The sequence below is a fragment of the Palaemon carinicauda genome, chromosome 9 (genome assembly GCF_036898095.1).
Source record: "Palaemon carinicauda isolate YSFRI2023 chromosome 9, ASM3689809v2, whole genome shotgun sequence".
NCBI lineage: Eukaryota > Metazoa > Arthropoda > Malacostraca > Decapoda > Palaemonidae > Palaemon > Palaemon carinicauda.
The window spans coordinates 140,538,748-140,561,754 of NC_090733.1; the positions used below are offsets into that span (position 1 = coordinate 140,538,748).

A 23,007-nucleotide genomic window follows, 5' to 3' on the forward strand; every position below is an offset into this window, starting at 1 on the left:
TTCATACTCCTTTTTTCTACAGGGAAAGCTGTGCGATGAAGTAGATATTCCTCCACATCCAACTGCACAGGTCACCTCTGTTGTCTGGCACCCCAACAAACGAATCATGGCAGTTGGATGGGAATCTGGGGAGCTGTTCATCTGGAACGACCATGATAAGGAGCTACACGAGATACAGAGTCTGCACAGAGCGCCAATTTCTGTTCTTGCCTTTAGCTCAGGAGGAACGAGATTGGTTTCAGGAGATGCTGTAAGTTAAAAGCCGTTCAGTACATTAGAAGTAAATGCTTGAGAAAACTAAATTTATTAATTTTTTCAAAGTTTAAATGTAGTTTCGTCTGTTGATTAAGTTTCATTTATGCAAGAGTATATCAATAGGTCAGTGCTCTTAAAGTTCTGCATATGAAAGTAAAGTTTCAGTGAAAAAGACTCATTTTGAGTAATTGGTACACACTGTACTGTATATTACATTTTATTTCGCCTCTAAACCCATTCACTCATTGTACGTATATACTGTATGCACACTTTAATTTTTGCATTGACAGACAATGTAATACTGTCGACAAACAGACCATTAGTAATACTGTAGGTTTATTGCACTTTCCTGTATCAATTTTTGTGTTGAGCTGTTAACAGCTGAATAAAATACCACAGACAGTTCCCTCTGTGGAGGATTACTGGTATTCATTGTAATTCCCAAGTCATTTATTAGGTTATTCATGTATTGTAATTTCAAAACCTTTTCACTCCTTTTTTTCATTTAATGACTGAACCATCATTTTCTCCATTATCAGCCTCTTATCTTCTGGATTATAGGCTTAGTGGTCTGGAAGTTATTTTGCATTTTTTTCTGAGAATAACGATACACACCTGTTGGGGATTGTATTTTGATATTTTTTTCAGTTATGTTTGTTCAGTTCTTGCAGTTGTAAAGATAACAGGTAGTTTAGTAGTTAAGTGCTTAAAAGTTGGTTTGCATTTCTTAACTTTTGATTTTGTGTTTCTAAAGTTTCTTCGAATTTTATATTTGCTCTACAATATCGACCTAGCGACATATGGGAAAAGTAGAATAATATAGAATTGAGACTGAACAAGTGTGTACCTTCCTTCCTTCAGGCTGATACTGCAATTGCTAGGGAAGTTATGTGGGTTGAGTACAAAGATGGTTCTGATAGCTCCTCTCTGTCTTTTGCAAGAATAGTTCAAGCCTTTCTTTTCCCTTGGACTAACAGAATGCTGTCACTTGGAAATAACCTAAAACCTCCCCTTGTCTACAGGATTCCTGATTGAATTTAGTCTACACCTTTATGGTTTAGAAATAATTAATTGACTGTGAGGTAAGTAACCTTTTTAGAGTATCTTGGTCATCACAAGGCTTAAGGCCCTCCCTGGAACTTACCCGGTCAGTAAATAGCGTTGACGAAGCCAGAATAACTCCTTGTGTGCAAGCTGCTTCAACAGAACTCTACCTCCAGCATTTTCCCGACTGAGCAAATTTTATGTCCCATGAGAGCAATTCCTTCACCTCTACAGATAGATGTCGCTGTCACAACTCTGAACCAGGGACATTAGTGGAGACTAGGGACACCGTCCATGATATTTTTGCCATCTGAGTATGCTAGTATGGAAGCTATTGCCATGGCAAACCTCCAGACTACTTTCTGGTTGGACCACTGGTCAGGAACTGAGGCTTGCTTTGCTTCCTCTTAGGTTCTAACAAATCCTGAGAATATGAAGACTTTTAGAGACCTGGTTTGGCAGGATAGTGGGTGGGGGGGAGTAATTAGTCCCCTTGCTGGTACACCAGTTGGCTAACCAATGGGTTTTCAAGCAGAGAGATGCAGTAGCAGTTAAATTTTTGAGACATAGGACACCAGGAAGCAGTGACACTAAGAAATGTGCCAATCAATTAGAACCCAGCTCTCTTTCCTCCCAATTAAGTAGAAGGAATGGTGGAAAAGTGGAAGAAGACAAGCCAAGGCTCCCTTTTCCACATAGCTATCTCCTTCAAGAAAATGGGCTTAGAGATCAACCTAGAAAGTGAAAACATAAGACTCCGCTGAAGTCTTCCACGACTTCCTGAGTTAGATCTGCTACTCCAGCCGCTTCATCCTCTTGAAGATCTTCGGACTGCATTCATTCCTTTTGACCCTGTAATGGATGGCCCAGAAGGGAAGGGGGTAGGAGAGGAATCAGAGGATGTTAAGGAAGGTAGTCGCTTCCTGTTGCTATCACGGCTGGAGCGGATACCTGTTGTTCCACTGGCCAAGGTGACAATATCATAGGGCAGAGGATTGGACGGTAGATGTCTTGCAGGATGAATATCGCCTCCCATTCATTGGTTCTTCCCCTCCCCTTAGTTAGCCACACTCGGATTTCGACGACATGGTCGTAATATCAACCGACCGCAGAAAAGTTCCTCGCCCTTCAATCAGAAGTGAGGAATATAATGAAAAAAGTGTGCTGGTAGACACATTTCAAGGCTTTTACAGTCTAGTTTGTAATGGAAAAGTCAATGGGGCTCGATGACACCAGGTTTTTAACCTCCATCTTACTCTAGAAGGCAACTGACAATGAGGATGATTTAGTGTACTTCTTTGCTCTATGAGGGTGCCAAGACACTACCTGGAGTGAACTCACCCTTAGAACAGAGCTCCAAAATCTGTTCATCAGCCCGAACAGATGCTGCAAGAGGTTATCCAAGAAGATAGTCTCTTAATTTTTGGAGAGGATAAGGAGGGTGCAAACCCAAGCAGCAGAAGCAGAAGAACCTGTGTATGTAAGCACTCAATTAGAGGAGCTGGGGCAACACGAGTCTTCAGGAAGCACCTGTCAATTGTGGAAGCCTTGAAGGCAAGTCTAGAAATGTCAGATAATCTTTACAGCCCACTACCTGTGGGAATGTTCAAACAAGTCCTTTTGCATGTTTTCTCTATGACCTGTAGTGAAGTTGCTCAATAAGATGTGTAGTACAGTGGAACCTCTACATCCGAACGTATCTACATCCGAATTTTCCAACATCCGAAGTAAAATTTGAGCAAATTTTTGACTCTACACCCGAATTTTATTTCGACACACGAAGTAAGCAATTTTCGTCGTACCGGTTGTATCCGAATTTTTCGACACGCGAAGTACAATTCGAACACGTTCCTACTCTACACCCGAATTTTTTTTTCGACACCCGAAGTAAACAATACTCGTATGCGTAGTCGGTGCTCATAGCGCCTGATGTGTTTTTTATTTCCGCCAATAGAAGGCAGCACTTCAACCTCGGAGGGAACCTCAATTAGCGTGGCTTGGGTCAGTACTCTGTTCTCGTTGGCTTTGTGTGGTTGTGCCCTGTGCGTTCTGCTATTAATTGTGTTTTAATCGTGATTTTTTACATTCATCCTTTTACGGTATTTTACGAAAATCATGGGCCCTAAAAGGCTTAGTTTCGCAAGTGGTAGTGGTGAGAAAAGGAATAAGGGAATGCTTTCTTTAGAAGTAAAGCAAGGAATTATTGAAAAGCATGAGCGTGGCGTCCGTATGAGTGAACTTGCAATAAGTTCCGCGCAAATAAAAGAGGTGTTAGGAAAATATCAAGACGTGGTCGACTTCATCGACAAATACCATCCAAAGAAATAGCAGGTTTGTCGTGTAGTTGCACAGTTTGATGATGTTTCCCTAACTTATTTTTGAAACATTCTGAAAAGCTGTACCAAGCAACTTTCTATCGATAGCTTCTTTAAAAAAACTACGAAGCGAACTCGTGATGAAGAGGAAGGAAGTGGTTCAAAGAAAACAGCAAAGAGTGAAGAGAAAAAAATTCAATCAATATAAGTGTAGAGAGTGAAAGTGATTAAAATTAATCATCAAAAAGAAAAAAAGAAAATGTAAAAAAAATATAAATTATGAAAAAAAAAAAAAAAGCTAAGTTATGTTAAAGTTCACTTAGTGTAAGTTAGAATAAGTTACGGTAGTGTACGTTTATCGTAGTTAACCTCTCTACCTCCTCGCCGCCTGTCCGTCTCCTCTCTGCGTAGCAAGACTAACAACACCTGCGCTGGAGTTTCTAAGGTAAAGTGACGCTAAAAACCCGTTTCTTATTTATCATTTTTTGCTAATTCTTCTTATTTACATGTCTATTCTTCTTATTTACATGTCTATTATCTAATTTAGTGTTCATTATTCTCATGGGAAAATTATGTGTAGTAGTTTATTAAGAAGTTATCATAGGTTTTTGGGCTCAACCACGGATTAATCCTATTTCAATGTATTCTTATGGGAAAATTCGTTTCGACATCCGAACATTTTCTACATCCGAAGTTGGTTCTGGAACGGATTAAATTCGTATGTAGAGGTTCCACTGTATACCTAGATCCTTCACAGGACAAGAAGCATCTTGTCTAAGGTAGCTGTTGCAATGTTAATCGATGATGAGAGTAAGAATGTCTGCCCATTTTCCCTTTTCTTTCCTCTTCGTTTGGGTGCAGCGGTCGAGCCATTTCGTCGCTGGATCAGCCTTTGATGAGATAAGCTACTATACTAAGTAACTATTCTATTTAGTTTAAGATAGTTTTCACCATGTCCTTGTGAGGGGTGGATGGACAGAAATGTAAACCCACCACTTTAAAATTAGCAGTATTTCAGTTTTTTATTGCAATGAGTATATAGGTTCCCTATGACAATCTGTAGACTGACAGAAACTTAGCCAAGCTCATGAAGTTTTATCAGGTCAATAGAAGGGGGATTGGAACTAGCACTTTCAACTCGTCAGGTCAGAGTATCTTGACATCCTGGGATTTTAGACCTCCCTGTATGGTCATTAGAACCTCTCCCTCCTAAGCATAAGTCTCTTTAGGACAAAGGTTTGTTTATCGTTTAGGAACATGAAAAATTTGTAAAAGTAATTTTTAAGTTAAACTTTCTGCCTTATCTATCTTGCACAGTAATTTCTAGGTTGAAGGTTAAAGGGGTTACTCAGTAGGTTGGCAGGAATCGGGGCTTTTCTTGCACTCGCTAGTAACTACCGATACCCTATTATAAATTTCAACACTCTATTTCCAGCTGCTCTATAATCTTACTCTTACTAAAGGACTTGGGTTTGTGTTGTTAGGAAAAATACAAATTACTTGAAAAAAAAAAATGGTATTTTGTTAACAATCTAGATTTGGTACTTGGCATTATTTTTGTGGACTTCACATTCCTAGAGTTTACAAAAGAATTACGTTATTAAGTTATTTAGAATATTAAGGTACATTTTCTATAATTTTCTGCTAACTCTGGTCTGAATTTGTGTTAAAAGGGATAATAAGATTAGAACAGGAAGTGATAGATCAGTCTAGAGAAGGAGGACATCTTAGGAGGTGTTTTGTATTTGGATTTCCTTTGGTAGGAAAGGTATGGTGATAATGACAACTTGACCAACATGGCTTACTTAAAAAAATTCTGGCATCCCAAAATATGAGCCATCCTCTTGCAAGTCTTTAAGCATCATAGACTAAATGTTGGATTTTCAATGAAACATTTGCAAGAAGTATAGCCATGAGGCTTGTTTGATTCTCGCTAATGGGACTTTTCCTTGAGGCTACTTTATCTCCATTCCCACTTCTTCTATCTTGCTGTCCAATCTCATAACCGCAGGGTTTTCATCCAAGTGCAATGAATTACCTCGCATGCCCCAGGTCGTCTTATTTAGCCCAAGTTTACAAGTCCAATCCAATCCTGATCTTGAAAATTCTTGCCAAGTTTCATACAAGCCATTGGTATGAGCTTCCATACTGCATCTTTTGGTTAAGAAGGTTTTTCTCCTGTAGTGTGAAACTTTTGCATCTTTGAAATGAGTCTGCAAGATTTGCACCTCTGCTTGGAGTTATTCAAACTGAAGTATGAATTATGCTTTTGTGAATTTGCTGTTCATACTTGACTGGTGATGGTGAAGACAAACTCCAGGCATCCAGGACTGTTGCCTTGTAAAGAGGAAGGCATCTGTCAAGTGGGAGATTTTTGCCATTACCCAAGAAGAATTAGATGCGATTTGATTGTAACTTTATTTTCAAATACAATTACCTGATTATGAAAGTCTAAATTTGCAAAGTCACACATTAGGGATTATTTTTACTAATATCAGAATGTGTTGTTTGGGACCGGTAATAATGACAAAACAAATTCAACCTGGGGGGGGGGGGGAAATCAGCTTAATCATATTGTTTTGAATTCCTGTTATCCTTTCATTGTTGCCATCATGGATATTTTGACAATACTGGGGTTTAAGTTCTTAATATCCCTTAAATCATAAGGGTGTTCACTTCTAAATTATTAAACATCTACACTACTTATATAAGCCCCTTGCATTATACTGAAGGGTTTGTTCTTGCACATGACAGTCCTCTCAGAGTTCCCGGAATATTTATCCCCGACTTGTATCCGTTTCCAAGTGCTCTCCTGGAACCAGCAGGTCCCGTTCAGCTTTGAAATAACCAGAAGCTTGGTCCTCCCACCTAATCTATATTATTGTAAATAGAAGCTGAGCTGCAGCCCTAGTGGGCTAAGAAGCCTGGGGGGGGGAGTTAATTGGGAATGTAGCCATATGGACAAAGAAGAAAAGCAGTAAAGGCTAAAATGTAAAATAAACTGTAAGAGGAATTACAATGATAAAAAACAATATAAACATTGACACAGAGAAGACAGTGGTGGTGCTATTTAAAATAGAGATCAAATATGAAGATAATGCAAAAAAATAAGAAAAAGGCAACATATGGCTGAACCTCTCATCATAAGCCTTTCAATTAAACCTACTCAACAGTTTAAAAAAGGGGAAAAATTGACAGAATGGAAGTAGATTAAGTCATGTGAAAGAACTTTTAACCCAATACTAATATACCAAGGCCTATAGCACCCTTTTAAGACAAGGGAAGATTGGTTTGATTTCAGAGATCTTTTTTAGAAAAACTGCATACCATAGCTAAATTGTTTCTACTGCCCTTACCATGTGGGCAATTAGCCACTGAAGCTACAGAAGCTACCTGCTTATTGTGAATTTAAAGTGTACCGTATACTTAATGTTGCCAGATGAGTGAGCAAGGAGGAATTGTAAAAAATAAAATGGGCCAGTCTATTCAGTATATTTTTAAAGAGTGAACATGAAAATTTTTGGCCAGTCTTAGAGGATCCTACAATTCTTTAGTAGTAGTATCTGAACAAGTGGCTTGGTCCTTGACCAGTCTTATTACTCGTACTTATTAATTGCAATTTGGGCACACATTTTTCATTGAGATTTGATGGAAGAACTTTATTTATACAGTATATCATTAGTTTTTCACTCTAATTATAATGATTTCCATCCTCCCATCCTCCAAGCTCTGCTAATTGTGCAACCTTATTCCAAGACTAAACAAGAAATAAGTTAGATAATTTATCAATACTTGAGGCTGTGTCATTTACCCTATGCTATCTCTGATTCCTTTGTAGGATATTTTAAACCAAAAATAGTGTGGGATATTTGAAGATCAGGAATGTTGGCACATATAAATGATGAGTTCGTATGGGAAAAAAAAACTTTTTTTAAGAATATTCTTATTATAGTCCGACCATTCTAAAATCAAGGTTGGGGGTAGGCGAGGCGGGAATAGACCGGTGCCTTGTTATCTTGACAAACGAGGCACCAATTATCTAATTTAGGTCAAAGACATTCCAGATAGGTATACACACTGATATAATGTAACTTAAATATTTTAGCATATTAAAGAAACTTAAACTTGCAATTCATGAGGCATGCATATTTTACAATGTTGCAGTGTTATTTGATTGCCTGTGGAACACGTGCTCATTGTTGTGTATATATAAAAAGTGTATTGAATGGGTTATTTTAATGGCACCTAATTAGCAAGTTTGAGATTTAAGATCAGAGAAGCCACATGACTCGATAGAGAAATAAGCAGGCAATGATTTTCTAAATAATTTCCTGTAATGAGAGAGAGAGAGAGAGAGAGAGAGAGAGAGAGAGAGAGAGAGAGAGAGAGAGAGAGAGAGAGAGAGAGAGAGAGAGAGAGAGAGAGAGAGAGCACTTCATTTACTTTATATGTGGTGACATACACACGTTTCATGCCTGACGACACAACACACAAATTTGGGGCCTCGATGATGTAATGGCAACATCGCGTGAGTGGTTACCCTAGGGTTTTAGATTGGTGGGGCTATAGTTTAACCTTTTTATATGATTTATTATATTTTAATTTTAAGATTACTTTACATTAATTTTTTTTTATTAATGGAAATTATTGGATAATATTTTCTAGATATCCAAAATATCAAACTTTAGTTATTCTTGGTTACCATTTAGTTTTCTTCTCCAGTCAGGTTCAATGGTTGGCTGGCGAGTAGATAATTCGGGTAATCTCCAGACTGTATTTACACACGAGCTGAAGGATCCACTTTCACAAGTTGTCTTCAGAGTTAACTTCAATAATGATAAAAACCAACCCGCTTTAGATATCAGGTGAGAGACTTTCAGCATTTCTCAAGAATTTTGGAATTTTAGAATTTTTACCTTTTTTTTTTTTTTTTTTTTTTTTTTTTTTTTTTTTTTTTTTTTTTTTTTTTTCTCAATAGTACATACTTGGTTTGCTCCTATGAGAATACAATACCTCATCATTTATGCAAGTATTGCCAAGTGTTGGAAACTGGAATGTCAGCACAAGGTTGGTAAGAAGATTGTCAATTAGCCATGCATATCGAGGAACAAAGTTTAGCTAGAAGTTCTCCAGGGGAAGAAGGACCATACAAGTGTGGCAAATGCAAGAGACTTTATAGAACCAAGGAAAGTTACCAGAAGCATATTGAGACATGTACTTTTGAAGTTGACTGTTCAAGTACTTCAGAGGATGAGGATGATCCATATGAAAGTAATAAACTTGAAGATGAGGAGGGGGAAGTAAAAGCAGATTTGCCTTCATTTCCTGTGTCTGAAACTATACATGAAATATCTGATATTCCAAAATACTCTATGTCCATCAGAACAGAGTCTGGTGTTGATTCTGCTTCACCAAAGATTCCTCTCCAGGACTTTTCAACCAGCCAAAATATTTCATTGATAGAAAATATAGTTTCCAACCTGGAGGCCAAGGGAATAACTGGTAATGTCTTAGATGAGACTACAAAAGATATCTTGGATGTTGTGCTTGGCCGTACAAAAGCCGTATATTAGAACTTTTAGTATTTTTTTTTTCTCAATAGTACATACTTGGTTTGTTCCTATGAGAATACAAGACCTCATCATTTATGTAAGTGCCAAATGTTGGAAACTGGAATGGTAGTACAAGGTTGGTAAGAAGATCATCAATTAGTGGTGGTTGATGAGAGGTAAGGGGGATAACCCCTCATCTACAAGTTTGTCTCTGTTCTTTTTCAGTCGTCCCTGCGTTGAGGTGCGTTTTTCAACCCGATCCTACTGGTGATCATTCATGATTGACTGCACCAGATATTGACATAACCATGGTGTGTCCTTGTGCAATCGGGTAGTTCTCTTATCCGATTGGTGACGACTTTTTAGTTCATAACTCCATGTTATTCATATTTACATTCCTCTTTGAGTTTTTGGCTAACTTCAAATCAATTTGTCTTTTAGAGACTAGAGACAGTCTTTCAAAGTTTCCTTGGTCTTAATAGTGTTGTTGGCATCCTAGTCAGTAGATGAAGGTGTCTTCTTACTAATAGGGGTGCTTACTCTAGGGTTGGGATATCTGGTTCTCACATAAGTTCCAAGAAGGTGTCTGGCTTGCCTTTTTCTGCTTGAGAGTTTTGCCCATATGTCTTGGGAAATGTTCCTACTTCAGAAATGTGGCTGGCTACCCACATATATTGTGACAACCCTCAAGAACAGCATTATGTCTATGTATTATGGTTGTGAAAGGTTGGATTACAGTTAATTGGTCTTCCTTTTTCTGTCTTTCTCCTATTCATGTCACTTGTCCACTTTTTGCTGGTCAGACCAGATACAGGTGTTGCCCAACAGATTAGTAAGTAGTATTTTTGTTTTTCAAAGCAAAGTAGCTGTGGTTCTTTCCCTTTCACAAAGTGGGAGAATGGGTAATAGGTCATGTAAGTCTGGGAATCTTTTGACCTAGTGTTACCTCTCGAGTTAGTATCGTATTTTCACTAGAGAAGGTACCAAATTCTGTATACAGTATACACAAAATACTTGGGCACAGGCCCCTGTCAACCTTGGATCCCATATGGCAGGATGTATAGCTGGTTACTGGAGTTGTCCTTCCCCTGCTTACATATGTGACATGGAAGAAACAAAATACAGAAGTCTGTCCCATGTACAATACCTCTTGATCAAGAACTTTGCTTCCATACAAATACAAGTTTGTATCATAGGAATAATTAAAAAATCTATAATTTTATTTAAATTTGTCTATAGTACACAAACTTACCGGTATGTCATTTACAGTAGTTATATCAAACATCGAAATCACCTCCCTGGTTTGTATCTTCTTACTACAAGGAGAATTGATGAATTGACAAGTAAGCTTTAAAATTACAACAGCGTCCCCTTACCCCTAACATCCATTGCTTATAAAACCTCTTGATAACAGGCTTCTGGAGTCATCCAAGCTTTTGCTTAAAGTGATATCAATGTTAATATTCCAGAAATAAAGCAATTTGTCACCCAGATTTGCAATTTAGGGTGAAAAAAAAGGTGATGAGTGTTTTTTTTTTTATTTTGTATCTGAGATACTTAACAGAAAACTACAAGATATTCTTCAAACCTGAAACCAGTCATTTTTGTAAATTGCACCTTTTTCTTTGTGGAGCCTTAGTTAATATTAGTTGCTTCTCATTTCAGTGGTCTTGCTCGTGCTGCTGTTAGTGGTGATGAAAGGGCATTGGACATATTCAGTTCATGGAGGCCGAGGACAGGGCATAGACGCCTTGGAGAGGCTGCCAGTGGTTCAGACAATTTGAATTTCTTCCTTGGTTCATCGTCTGGTAAGTGATGAAATACCACTAAATGTCTAAGAATTTTAAGTTTGCTGTTTTAAGGAATTTATGATGAATGCTTAGCCAACTGCTAAGATTTATACGGGTTAGCATTAAATAATGGGACTACTATCCAATATTGTACACATCTAAATAAAAAAAGAAATGTAGACTTTTTATAGATCTTATAGAAATTTGATTATCCAAAGTTGTCTGTATTTATGCTTGTACAGTGGATCTTTAGAAAAATATACTACAGTATATACATTATGCAGAAAGACCTCACTTGCAATAGGTATCAAGATTTGTTTGAAAGTCAAATTTTGTTAAATTATGGCCTAGGGTAGACTTCACTTAACTCGTATGCCTATGATTTTCAGCTGCAAAATTAAAACAACTTTCCCGTTTCGTATTGCAAATGTCTTCTTGCGTATTGCATTAAATTACATAATGTTGTATCACAGTATTGTATTATGAACTTTTGATACAATATCTGAGACTTATGATTTTGGTTGTATTTGTGTATGTATCTGAATGTTTCGTAGATGGAGGACCTTTCACATGTTTTTATGGTTACAGGTGTCCTTTATCATGTAAGCGATACGGGAAACTGTGTCGAGGTGCTCCAAGCAGATGGCGGCATTAAAAAGTTGTTACATCATGATGCAAGAAATTTATTAGTAGTCATAACTGAAGGGATGGTTTTAGGTCAGTTTTCTGTGGCCCCAGATGGAGCTGTCACTGAAGTTAACAAGGTGAATATACAGTACTTTTTATTTCATTCTTCAGAGTTATGATCAGAAAAAATTAAAAGAACAATAATTGAACAATACAATGATACCCAAATTGTTTGAGAATGAATTTTCAATAACTCTACAAGTATATTAAGTTTTACAATACGAGGACAGCAAAATATTGTCTTTTTGCAATTTTTTTATCACCTAAAAGTTGGCCTTAGGCATGACTAAAGTATCTATTTCTGTCAATGGTAAATGGTTAATTTAAAAGTTGGCCTTAGGCATGACTAAAGTATCTATTTCTGTCAATGGTAAATGGTTAATTTAAAAGTTGGCCTTAGGCATGACTAAAGTATCTATTTCTGTCAATGGTAAATGGTTAATTTTAGGCCTGTGCTATTTATATTAAGTGTAATCATTAGTTAGTTGCAGTTTACAGTCTTATTCCTTTGTGGAGAACACAAAAAGGGATAAATCTTACAGTATCCCTTATTCAGGAGACTATAGATGATAGCAAGTACTCTCAACAATATCTCTTTGGTCTCTGCTGAATCACTTTTTCTTGGTACTATTTCTTTGGTCTCTTCATACACGACTGTAACTACTTTACTTTCCTTGAATCTTTTTTTAATTCTTACGTGAGAATAAATCCTTCAGTTCCTCTTATGGTAGTTTACCCATGTGACTTTTTTTTTAAGCAAGATTTTATTAAGAATTTTGGTAGTTGAGCTTTAGAACTTAAATCAAATTTGTAATTTTAATGAATATTTTTAAGTGTAAGAGTTTAAAGTTCATCATTAAGGGCAAGCTATGTGTTCCAAAATGTTTTGGTCATAAATTCCACAATTAGAAATCATATCAATCATATTTTACTAATGATGAGACACTCCTTGTCTACTACTTTCTCTTGGGTTTATAAATTACAATTTCCTTGTGTTAGAATTCTAAATTACTGTTCTGTATTTAAAGTTGTCAAAGGTCTTTTGATATTAGTATTAAAGCATTAAGTAAATTTTTTGACAAGTTACTAGCCTCCTGGCTAGTACTGTACAGTGGTAACATGTTTGCCTAGCATTCGCATGGCAGCAGATTGATCCCCGCCGGGACCGTGAGTTTAAGCTGTTCACTTGGGAGGTCACTGCTGTGCCTGGGCACCACAGTGGGGTGTAGGGGTTGCCCGGCTGACATTCTTGCGAGCATCTATTCTGATGAAATTGAAATCAGACTCCTTTAACCATTAATATGTGAAGTTATTTGAAAGTGGATTAGTCATTATTAATACTGTACATATACTTTTCTTTCCCCTTTTCCTATTATTACAGGTGAAGCTGAGTGGTCGTACCAATGACATCCAAATGGCCTGGGCGGGTTCTGGGTTGCTTGCAGTATCCACAGGGGATAACTCTGTGCGCTTATGGAATTTAGATTCGGGGGACAATTATGTTCTATCTTTACATGGACCAAGTTATCGGGATCAGGAGTACATAATGTGCTTAACGTACTCGGAAAATAAAAGTAAGTTTAGAGGATGGGCCTTGATAGAGTTTTATTTGGGTTCGATAAATGAAAGATGATAGGGAAAAAAGAGTAATATTGCACTTTAATATATGATGTGTAACATACTTGTAAAATGTACGATCATATGACATTAACATCATTTCATCCTCTTTTATTGAACGAGTGATTTCCTCATTAAGTACTCCATTTTAACACGCCCCAGTTACTATACCGACACCTTATAAGGGTGAGCGAGCTGGGTATATTCCTGGCATTCCATGCAACTTTTTTCTCTGGTATATTTAGCAGTATTTATACCTTAGAAATGGTGCTATAAGGAGCATTTCACTGGGCGGCACAGGTCCCCCGCCCAGAAATAGATTTTTCCTTCGTCAAAATCCTTTTTTGCTCCCATACATGAGGAATTGCAACTTACTTGTTGGCTATGCAGATACTTATGGACTTTAGATGGTTAGAATTTTGAAGTTTTGACTTTGTGGTGGCTTGCATATGATCAAATTTCTTTTAATATCCAAGAGGTCTGTGAAATGAAAAGAAAATGGCATTGCAGTAAAAAGGGCTAACAATGTTTTTAACCATTTAAACAAAATGTTAATATCTTATATAGTTTGATTTTTACCTATACAGTTCCATGTAGACTTTGCTGGTTCATGAAAATCCATTATTGTACTGCTGCTCATTTTTAGTCTTGGGAGTTAGGCAATGTTTAGAAGATATTTCTCTATAGATAAAATTTAAAAAATAGGGTTACACTTAGCAAATATCCAAATCTTTAATGTGACTGACTTAGCATATATGCATGTTATTTAAATATTTAAAGAGAGAGAGAGACTACAGATAGTAAATTATGAAAAGATGAGGTCAAAGCATTTTTATGAACTAAGAAATAAATTTACAAAAGTATATTAAAGGTACACTATCCAAAATTAAAAAAGTTCGTTGGTTCCTGATTACACATTTTTGTTATTTGCAAATTTTTAAACACTTAAACTTACCCGCTGGTTATATATAATAGCTTTATTCTTTCTGACCGGCAGAAAATTCAAACCTCGCGCCCATCGCATCTATATGCCAGGTATACACTAGCGCCACCATGGAGCTAGGCCGAACTATCCCTCCTAGCCCAGATTTCTTTCTGCCGCCATATTGGCAAGAGCTTTGGAAATTCACTCGCCGTTTATCAGGAATTAACAGTGTTCTTGGTGATGTACAATTGTTTATTGGTTTTGACTTTCGCATTTATTGGACTAGCTTACGGATTCTCTTGGATATCTACTGATTTGAATTAATTTGAATTAATTTTGACCCTTGCTTGAATTGCTCTCTCTATTTACATTTCCAAAATGGCTGACCCCTCCCCTTCATATAGGAAGTGCATTAAAGGGTGTAAAACTCGGCTTGCAAAAGCCTCGGTGGATCCCCATTCAATTTGCATTAAATGTCGGGGTAAAATATGTAATTTTGAGGATAGATGTCAAGAGTGTTTTGATTTATCCGAGAGTCAATGGTTAGCTTATGATCGCTACTCTCGTAAATTGGAAAGGGATAGAATTAGACGTAGTTCCTCCCGTTCAAGGGATGTATCATTTTCAAATGTCATTGAACCTAATTCCCCGATAATGGTAGATCCTGAACCTAATCCTTTTCAATCTGAACCAACAATGAAGGATATGATGACAGCGATCCAGGCTCCTGGTTCGAGAGTGGAATCGCTGGCAGAGGACAGAGACCAAATTTTGTCCGATGTGAATCTGCTCAAAAGTGGTAATATTATTAGTGATGTTAAGTGTTCAGTGATGTGGATGGTGCGTCTGCGTATTCTTGTCGTTCACCTAGCCTCAGACCTCTTGCAAGCTCCCAGGCCCATGGGAGAAGTAAAGTCGAGCGGCGAAAGGGAACGAGAGGCATCATCAAGCGCACAGACGTACCTTCAAGCATTCCTGTTGAATCTATTTCTCAGATCGCTCCCCCTCACCACGAGAAAGGTGAGGTTAATTTTTTGTCCTCGTCCTTGGATGAGACTAAACAAAGAAGGGCTGGCATCAAGCTTCCAGACCCCTTAAAAGAAAAGTGGATGAAGGCGCACAAGGCCGCGATCCTTCACCACAAAGGCCTGGTTGTAGTCATTGGGACTCGCCAGAGAACTTTCAGCTGCATACTCAATGCTCTCCGCCTAAGCGGTCTAACAAGACGTCAGATATTGACTGAATGATTCAGACTGAATCAGAAATTATTCCTGAGTCTGAGGTTACGGTGCATGCACCACCGCTTCCATCGGACTGGATTCAATCTCCCGATTATGAGGAGCGTAATGAGAGCGACGAAGAGCGAGAATTCGCTATTGAAGTTTCGACCCGTTTCACAAACGATGTCGCAGAGGCGGCCTAAGCAGGATCCTAAGTGGTCTATGCTGCTTGATATGAAACAACAACTATCTACTTTCATGCATTCTTATCAGCCCGCAGTCGACAAAGCGTTTGTTCGTCACGATTCCGATCGTGACGTGATGTCGCACAGGCGGCCTACCTTTTCACGTGATGTTGATCGGGGTGATAGAAGTGCCGCTTTTAAGTCTGCTAGTACTCTTGCAGTACCTGTTTCTGTTGAAAGTAGATGTCAAGCGAATGAGCGTGACGTCGGGGGTCATCATTCTAAGCGCAACAACAAGTTCCAAGCAGCTGAGCGCGATCTCACGCGCCAGGCGCCTGAACGTGACGTTACGCGCCTAGTAAAGCGTGACTTAAAACAAAGAGACCGTGATGTCTCCTGTCGAGCGGACCATGACGCCAATCGTCAGTCTATTTCAGTTCAGCATGCGCACGAACGTAACGCCAAGCGCAACCTTAAGGAGCGCCAAGCAAGTAAACAAGCTGAGCCTCTTGATCGCGTGCATCGCTCGCCTGGCGCCCGCGTGCGCGAGCGGCGTTTTTCAGAACTAGAAGCGATGACTCCTGCTGCTATTATTTCTGAAGAGGATCATGATGATCATTCATCCTTGGATGAACCATTGGACATTGCCTCTGAGGATAAAGGAAATAAAACAACACAAGACTCTGTTGATTTCAGGAAGATTATGCTGATTTTCTCAGAATTATTTCCTGACAATTTTACTCCTTTAGCTCCTCGCTCCCCTCCATCGGAGTTTACAGTGGGTTTATCTTCAAAAACATCAAGATTCACTTAGATGGTTCTCTCACACTCTTCTAAGAGAGCATTAAAATTAATGGAGAACTGGATGCAGTCTAAGAGAGTTACAGGAAAGACAAACTTCTCGTTTCCGCTAGCCAAGTTAGCTTCCAAGTCCAGTATTTGGTATGAAACAGGAGGCGTCTTAGGTTTGGGAGTTCCTGCCTCTGCTCAGGGCGACTTCTCAAGTTTGGTGGACTCTTCTCGACGCTTTGCTATGAGGAGAACGAAGATCTTCTGGTCCATAACTGAATTCGACCATCTTCTTAAAGGCATATATATAGAGCCTTTGAGGTTTTTAATTTTCTTGACTGGTCTATGGGTACCTTGGGAAAGAAAGTCTGTGCTCTAAAGGACCCTGAGACTTCTAATCTTATTCATATTATGTCCTGCATGGACAAAGCTGTAAGAGATGGTTCAAATGAATTGGCAGCCTTATTCACAGCAGGGGTGGTCAAGAAGCGAGAGACCATGTGCTCTTTTCTCTCTGTGGGGGTCACTCCATTCCAGAGGTCAGAGTTGCTCTATTCTCCTCTTTCTCCTTCTCTTTTCCCTCAGGAACTGGTAAAGGAGGTAGCTTCTGTCCTCACTCAAAAGGCTACTCATGATCTGGTCGCTAAGTCGGCAAGGAAGGTCCTTCCAACGTCCTTTACTACTCGTGGGTTCAAGGATGATTCTACTTTTCCACAAACGACAAAGTTTTTTCGAGGAAAGACAGTCGGCAGAGGCAGCTTCAGACCTGATAGTAGAAGGACCAGAGCAAGAAGAGGTTCGAGGTCAGGCAGGAGCAGTCTGACTGCCTGTACCTTCAGACAGCAGTGGGGGCCAGGCTGCACAAATTTTGGCAGACCTGGGAGGAAAAGGGAGCAGACCCATGGTCTGTCCAAGTTTTAAAGAGGGGTTACAAAATCCCTTTCATCTCAAAACCCCCATTGATTTCAAACCCGGTGGATCTTTCTCCCAAATACAAGGAAGAAGTAAAGAGGCAGGCCATGCAACTCCAAATGTCCCTCTTGCTGGAGAAGGAGTCGATAGAGAGGGTGAGGGATTTAAAATCACCAGGCTTCTACAACAGGCTGTTCCTGGTTCCCAAGAGCTCGGGAGAATGGAGGCCAGTCCTGGACGTAAGTGCCCTCAGCAACTACGTCCAAAAGACGAAATTTACAATGGAATCCCAAAGTTCAGTTCTTGCGGGAATAAGGAAAGGCGACTGGATGGTCTCATTAGACCTCCAGGATGCTTATTTTCATGTTCCAATTCACCCAAGTTGCAAATGTTATCTAAGGTTTGTCGACAGGGAGGAAGTATTCCAATTCCGGGCCCTATGTTTCGGCCTCACTACCGCCCCGCTGATATTCACAAAGATCATGATGAATGTGGCAAGCATGCTCCACTCAAGAGGCATCAGGGCCTCCCTGTATTTGGACGATTGGCTACTAAGAGCCCCATCATTCAATCGCTGTCTGGAGGATTTGCATCTAACAATGAGTCTGGCGAAGGAGTTAGGACTGCTGGTAATTGTAGAGAAGTCTCAATTGATCCCTTCACAGAGGATTCTTTATTTGGGGATGGATATTCACAGTCTGACTTTTCAGGTTTTTCCATCACCTGAAAGGATTCAGTCAGCTCTCCTAAGGATTCGTGCCTTTTTTAAAGAAGGAGCTTTGTTCAGTAAGGGAGTGGATGAGTCTCCTGGGAACCCTCTCCTCACTGGAACAATTTGTGTGTCTGGGGAAGGTAAATTTACGACCCCTTCAGTTCCATCTCAATTGTCATTGGAACAAGGAGAACAGTCTAGACAAAGAGAGCATTCCTCTTACGGATCAGATAAAAGAGTGCCTGTGTTGGTGGAACAACTTAGACAGACTCCAGGAGGGTCTCTCTTTGGAACAGAAGAGCCCAGACCTAGTTTTTTTTCCGACGCCTCGGACTTTGGGTGGGGAGCAAAACTGGGAAAGTCAGAGATTTCGGGTCTGTGGACAACTCAACATTTAAGTCTCCAATCAACAATTAAGTCTCCACATCAACCAGAAGAAACTGTTAGCAGTCCTATTAGCTCTCAAGGGGTTCGAGAATCTAGTACGAAACAAAGTTATCCAAATCAATGCGGACAATACCACAACTTGGCATACATAGCGAAGCAAGGAGGAACGCATTCCAGGCCTCTTTACGAGTTAGCAAAAATGCTTCTCATTTGGGCACATCAAAGAAATATTTCCCTATTAACACGATTCATTCAAGAGGAAAGGAATGTGAGGGCAGACAGCCTCAGCAGGAGGAACCAAGTTCTCTCCACAGAGTGGACACTGCATTTAGAGGTATGCAAGAAACTTTGGCGATTATGGGGTCGTCCCCTGATGGATCTACAGTATTCGCAACCTCAAAGAACAAAAGACTAGAGAATTACTGCTCCCCAGTTCTTGATCTCGAAGCGTCACACATAGACGCGTTCCTGATGGACTGGTCACATCTAGATCTGTATGCCTTTCCACCTTTCAAAGTGCTGCACAAAGTTCTGCAAAAGTTTGTGTCTCACGAGGGAACCAGATTGACGTTGATAGCCCCATTCTGGACGTCAAGAGGTTGGTTCACAGAGGTACTGGAATGGATGGTGGACATCCCAAGAAGCTTACCATTGAGAATAGATCTTCTCAGACAACCACACTTGGCAAGAAACCATCTAAATCTCCCAGCTCTACGTCTGACTGCCTTCAGACTATCGAAAAAATTGCAAGATCTAGAGGATTTTCGAAGGAGGCAGCCAAGGCTATTGCTAGAGCAAGGAGAACTTCAATGATCAGAGTATACCAATCCAAGTGGGAAGTTTTTAGAGCATGGTGTAAAACAAACTCAGTTTTTTCTTCCAGTACCTCTATAGCTCAAATTGCCGATTTCTTTCTAGAACTTAGAAGAAAGAACAATTTCTCCTCCTCGTACCATTAAGTGATATAGGAGTATGTTAGCAACGGTCTTTAGGCATAGACAATTAGACCTCTTGAATAACAAGGACCTTCAGGATCTGCTTAGATCCTTTGAAAACTCTATAAAATGTCAACAAGATTCACCAGCCTGGAATTTGGACGTAGTTTTAAAATTTCTTACGAGTAACAGATTTGAACCCCTGAGCTCTGCTTTTTTTTAAAGATCTGACTCTAAAGACTATTTTTAGTAAGCCTAGCAACAGCTAAAAGGGTCAGTGAGGTTCATGCTTTTAGTAAAAACGTTGGCTTTAGAAACGGGAAAGCTATATGCTCCCTGCAGCTTAATTTTCTAGCCAAAAACTAACTTCCTTCTCACCCTTGGCCAAAATCTTTCGAAATTGCTAACCTCTGATTTGGTGGGTGACGAAATAGGGAAGGTTCTTTGTCCTGTTAGAGCATTAAGAGTATATTTAGACAGGACTAAAAGTTTAAGAGGCAGTTCAGACGCTCTTTGGTGTGTTGTAAAAAAGCCTTCTTTACTTATGTCAAAAAACGCCTTATATTTTATAAGAATTTTAATTAAAGATGCTCACGCACAGTGTGGTGAGGCAGATCTTAAACTCTTAAAAGTTAAAACTCATGAAGTTGGAGCAGTGGTAACTTCTGTAGCCTTTAAACAAAATCGTTCTCTGCAAAGTATATTGGATACAATGTTTTGGAGAAGTAAATCTGTATTCGCATCACATTATTTAAAACTTGTCCAGACTCTTTATGAGGACTGCTACACTTTTGGACCATTCGTAGCAGCGAATGCAGTACAGTAGTAGGTGAAGGATCTACCACTACACTGCCTTAAATCCCTAGTACCCTTTTTCCCCTCTTGGAACTTGTATATATATTTTAGGATTGGAAGAAATTGTTAGACAATCTTCTGCTATCTTTGATTGAGTCAGGTAGTCAATTGTTCCTCGAGAGCGCCCGGAACAAGGGTATTGGTAGAGGTCCTGTCATGTTATAGGTTAGTCACCATTTGACAGCTCCTAGAGTTCTTCAGCCCCCTGGGTGGGTCGCTGGTTCTCAAGGACAGCAGACTTATGATTGCAGAGAGCCATTGAAGTCAGCGTCCTAAATAGGTACGAACCCTTAAGCTAAGTTTTTTGTTTTATAAACTTAAGTGAAATTCCATTAATCTTGCTGTCTCTGACCCGCCACCAAGGGTGTCAATCAGCTATTATATATAACCAGCGGGTAAGTTTAAATGTTTAAAAATTATATTTTCATGATAAAATAAATTTTTGAACATACTTACCTGCTGGTTATATAACTTAAAATCCCCCCCTTCCTCCCCTCTAGAGACCTATGGGCATAAAAAAATCTGAGACTAGGAGGGATAGTTCGGCCTAGCTCCATGGTGGTGCTAGTGTATACCTGGCATATAGATGCGATGGGGGTGAGTTTTGAATTTTCTGCTGGTCAGAAAGAATAAAGCTATTATATATAACCAGCGGGTAAGTATGTTCAAAAATTTATTTTATTATTAAAATATCATATTTATTTACTGTAATATTCATTAATTTGATGATTTCAGAGCCAGAAAACCAATATTAGGAAGATTATTGGCCAAACGCTGGTAATTAGATGTAAAATGAGACCCTTCTCTGGAAACATTAACAATGTTAAAGAGTAATTTAGCTAGCATAATAGATGAAAGTGTTGAAAGGCCTGGTACTGTACCGTATATTAAAGTTGATATTTGATATGAATTATCTTCCTCTTTAAGGCAGATTAATTTGAATATGACCCAAGTGTAAGTTGAGGAGCATCAGAAGTTCCTGGCATGGTCTGTGTGTAAACTATCTAGTATTCAAGTCACAATAATTTTCTTGTTACCTTGTCAATTAGATTCAATAACTTGGTTAATTTATATACCTTTTTTTAAGTACTGAGAGTTTCAGATCTTTTATTTCCATATTAGTCTTTCTGCCAAGCATTTTTGTATAATCTTACTTTATAATTCTAAAATGAAAGTGATAGACCAAATATGGTTAACATTAATCTTAAATTTACTCTACAGGAATCCTATGTGCAGGTACAACTCTCGGTAGCATAGCTATGTGGAAGTACGAAGAACATAAATTGGGTGATGATGAATATACAAAAGACCCTGAGAAAGACTGGGTACTTCAAAGTCCTGCAGTTATTTCAGGTGCTGTTAAACAGGTATGTATTATTTAATGAAGTTTTCACATTGGGTAGCATTTACCTTTACATTTCGTCTTGGCTAGATAAAGTTGGCCCTTAGCTAGAAAGAATATGGAATTGTCTCATAGCTTTAGGGAATACCTTAAGGAAATTTTTAGTTGTAGCTACCTTTCTTACGTATTCAAACGCAAAGTAATTTATGCCAAAGTTTTGTTTTAAATTGAAGATATTAAGACTTTAATTGCAAACTATTTTAAGACAGTGTTTCATAGTGTAGCAGTAAAGCCTCACTAAGTCAGACTTTGCCAAGTTTGAAATATATTTGTCTGTTGAATTCATCATGTTGCAGATACCTAATACTATATTTATGAAGGTATATAACTTCTTTGTGTTTGACTAACTTTTATTAAAAATGAATAAGATGTAAGGTTACAATAAAATGATGAAAGTATTGTAGAGAAACTGAAATAGGAGTGTCCTTGTATTCTTTAAAGGAATATTGAGTAAGCTTGTATGTAGTACAATAACTACTAACTACTAAACCTAATTACCTATATTATGTATAAATGAAAACGTCATTGTATATCTTTTAAAGAACCTGGTGTGTGTTTATCTTAGTTTCTTTATTGTTATCCTTTGATTTTCCAAGTTTATCTTTAAAAGTAATTTGTCCCTACTTGAAGACTACCTGAAAGTTGAGCAACAATGTCAATCTTGAGCTTTCCAAAGTTAATTGTTTTTGTATGTTTTCCGCTATTTGTCAAATAGTACACTGCAGCAACTATATTGTTGATGGTAATCTATTCTACTTTACAGGTTATGTGGGGCTCAACACAAAACCTACTGGGTGTCAACACAGTACGTGATGTGTACATTTTGAATGAACAGCATATGGTTGCGAGCTACAGAGATCAGGTTGGTCATATTTGTCTCTCTCTCTAGATGTTTTGGGATCTATGAATTAAGGATTAGAGAAATCAAACTCTTTACTCTGTTTAACTTTATAGTAAACATGCACATTTAATTTTATACTCTTACAAATTATATAGATGAACCTTCATAACGCTGAATCCCCTACTGCTGCTACCTCCGCGGTCATCCAAGGCACCGGAGGAAGCAGCAGGGCCTACCGGAACTGTGTGTCAATCGCTCGCCATTCATTCCTATTTCTAGCACGCTCTCTTGCCTCTCTCACATCTATCCTCTTATCACTCAAAGCTTTCTTCACTCCATCCATCCACCCAAACCTGGATGAGCCCCTTGTCAGGCTGGGAGGAATGTAGAGAGGAGAGGTCCCCTTTTTTGTTTCATTTGTTTGATGTCGGCTACCCCCTAAAATTTTGTGTATGTATGTATGTATGTACAGATTAAATTAATATTCTCATTACTCAAACTAAATCAAAATCTCAATCAAAATATTTTTAAATTCTAAATTTCATAAATACACAATTTCTCCTATTGTAAAAAAAAATCTTGCA

At 38.6% G+C, this 23,007-nt stretch overlaps 1 protein-coding gene across 3 annotated transcripts in view; it reads left to right on the top strand.

The window, feature by feature from the left end:
• rempA (intraflagellar transport protein rempA) overlaps positions 1-23,007 on the top strand; it is a 116,642-nt gene that overhangs the window by 23,717 nt on the left and 69,918 nt on the right. For all 3 annotated transcript variants that reach the window (XM_068380529.1, XM_068380528.1, XM_068380527.1), the window contains 7 exons: positions 23-250; positions 8,337-8,479; positions 10,832-10,974; positions 11,545-11,720; positions 13,025-13,217; positions 21,402-21,547; positions 22,346-22,444. In XM_068380529.1, the coding sequence (XP_068236630.1) occupies positions 23-250; positions 8,337-8,479; positions 10,832-10,974; positions 11,545-11,720; positions 13,025-13,217; positions 21,402-21,547; positions 22,346-22,444 (1,128 nt within the window). The remainder of the gene's footprint in view (positions 1-22; positions 251-8,336; positions 8,480-10,831; positions 10,975-11,544; positions 11,721-13,024; positions 13,218-21,401; positions 21,548-22,345; positions 22,445-23,007) is intronic.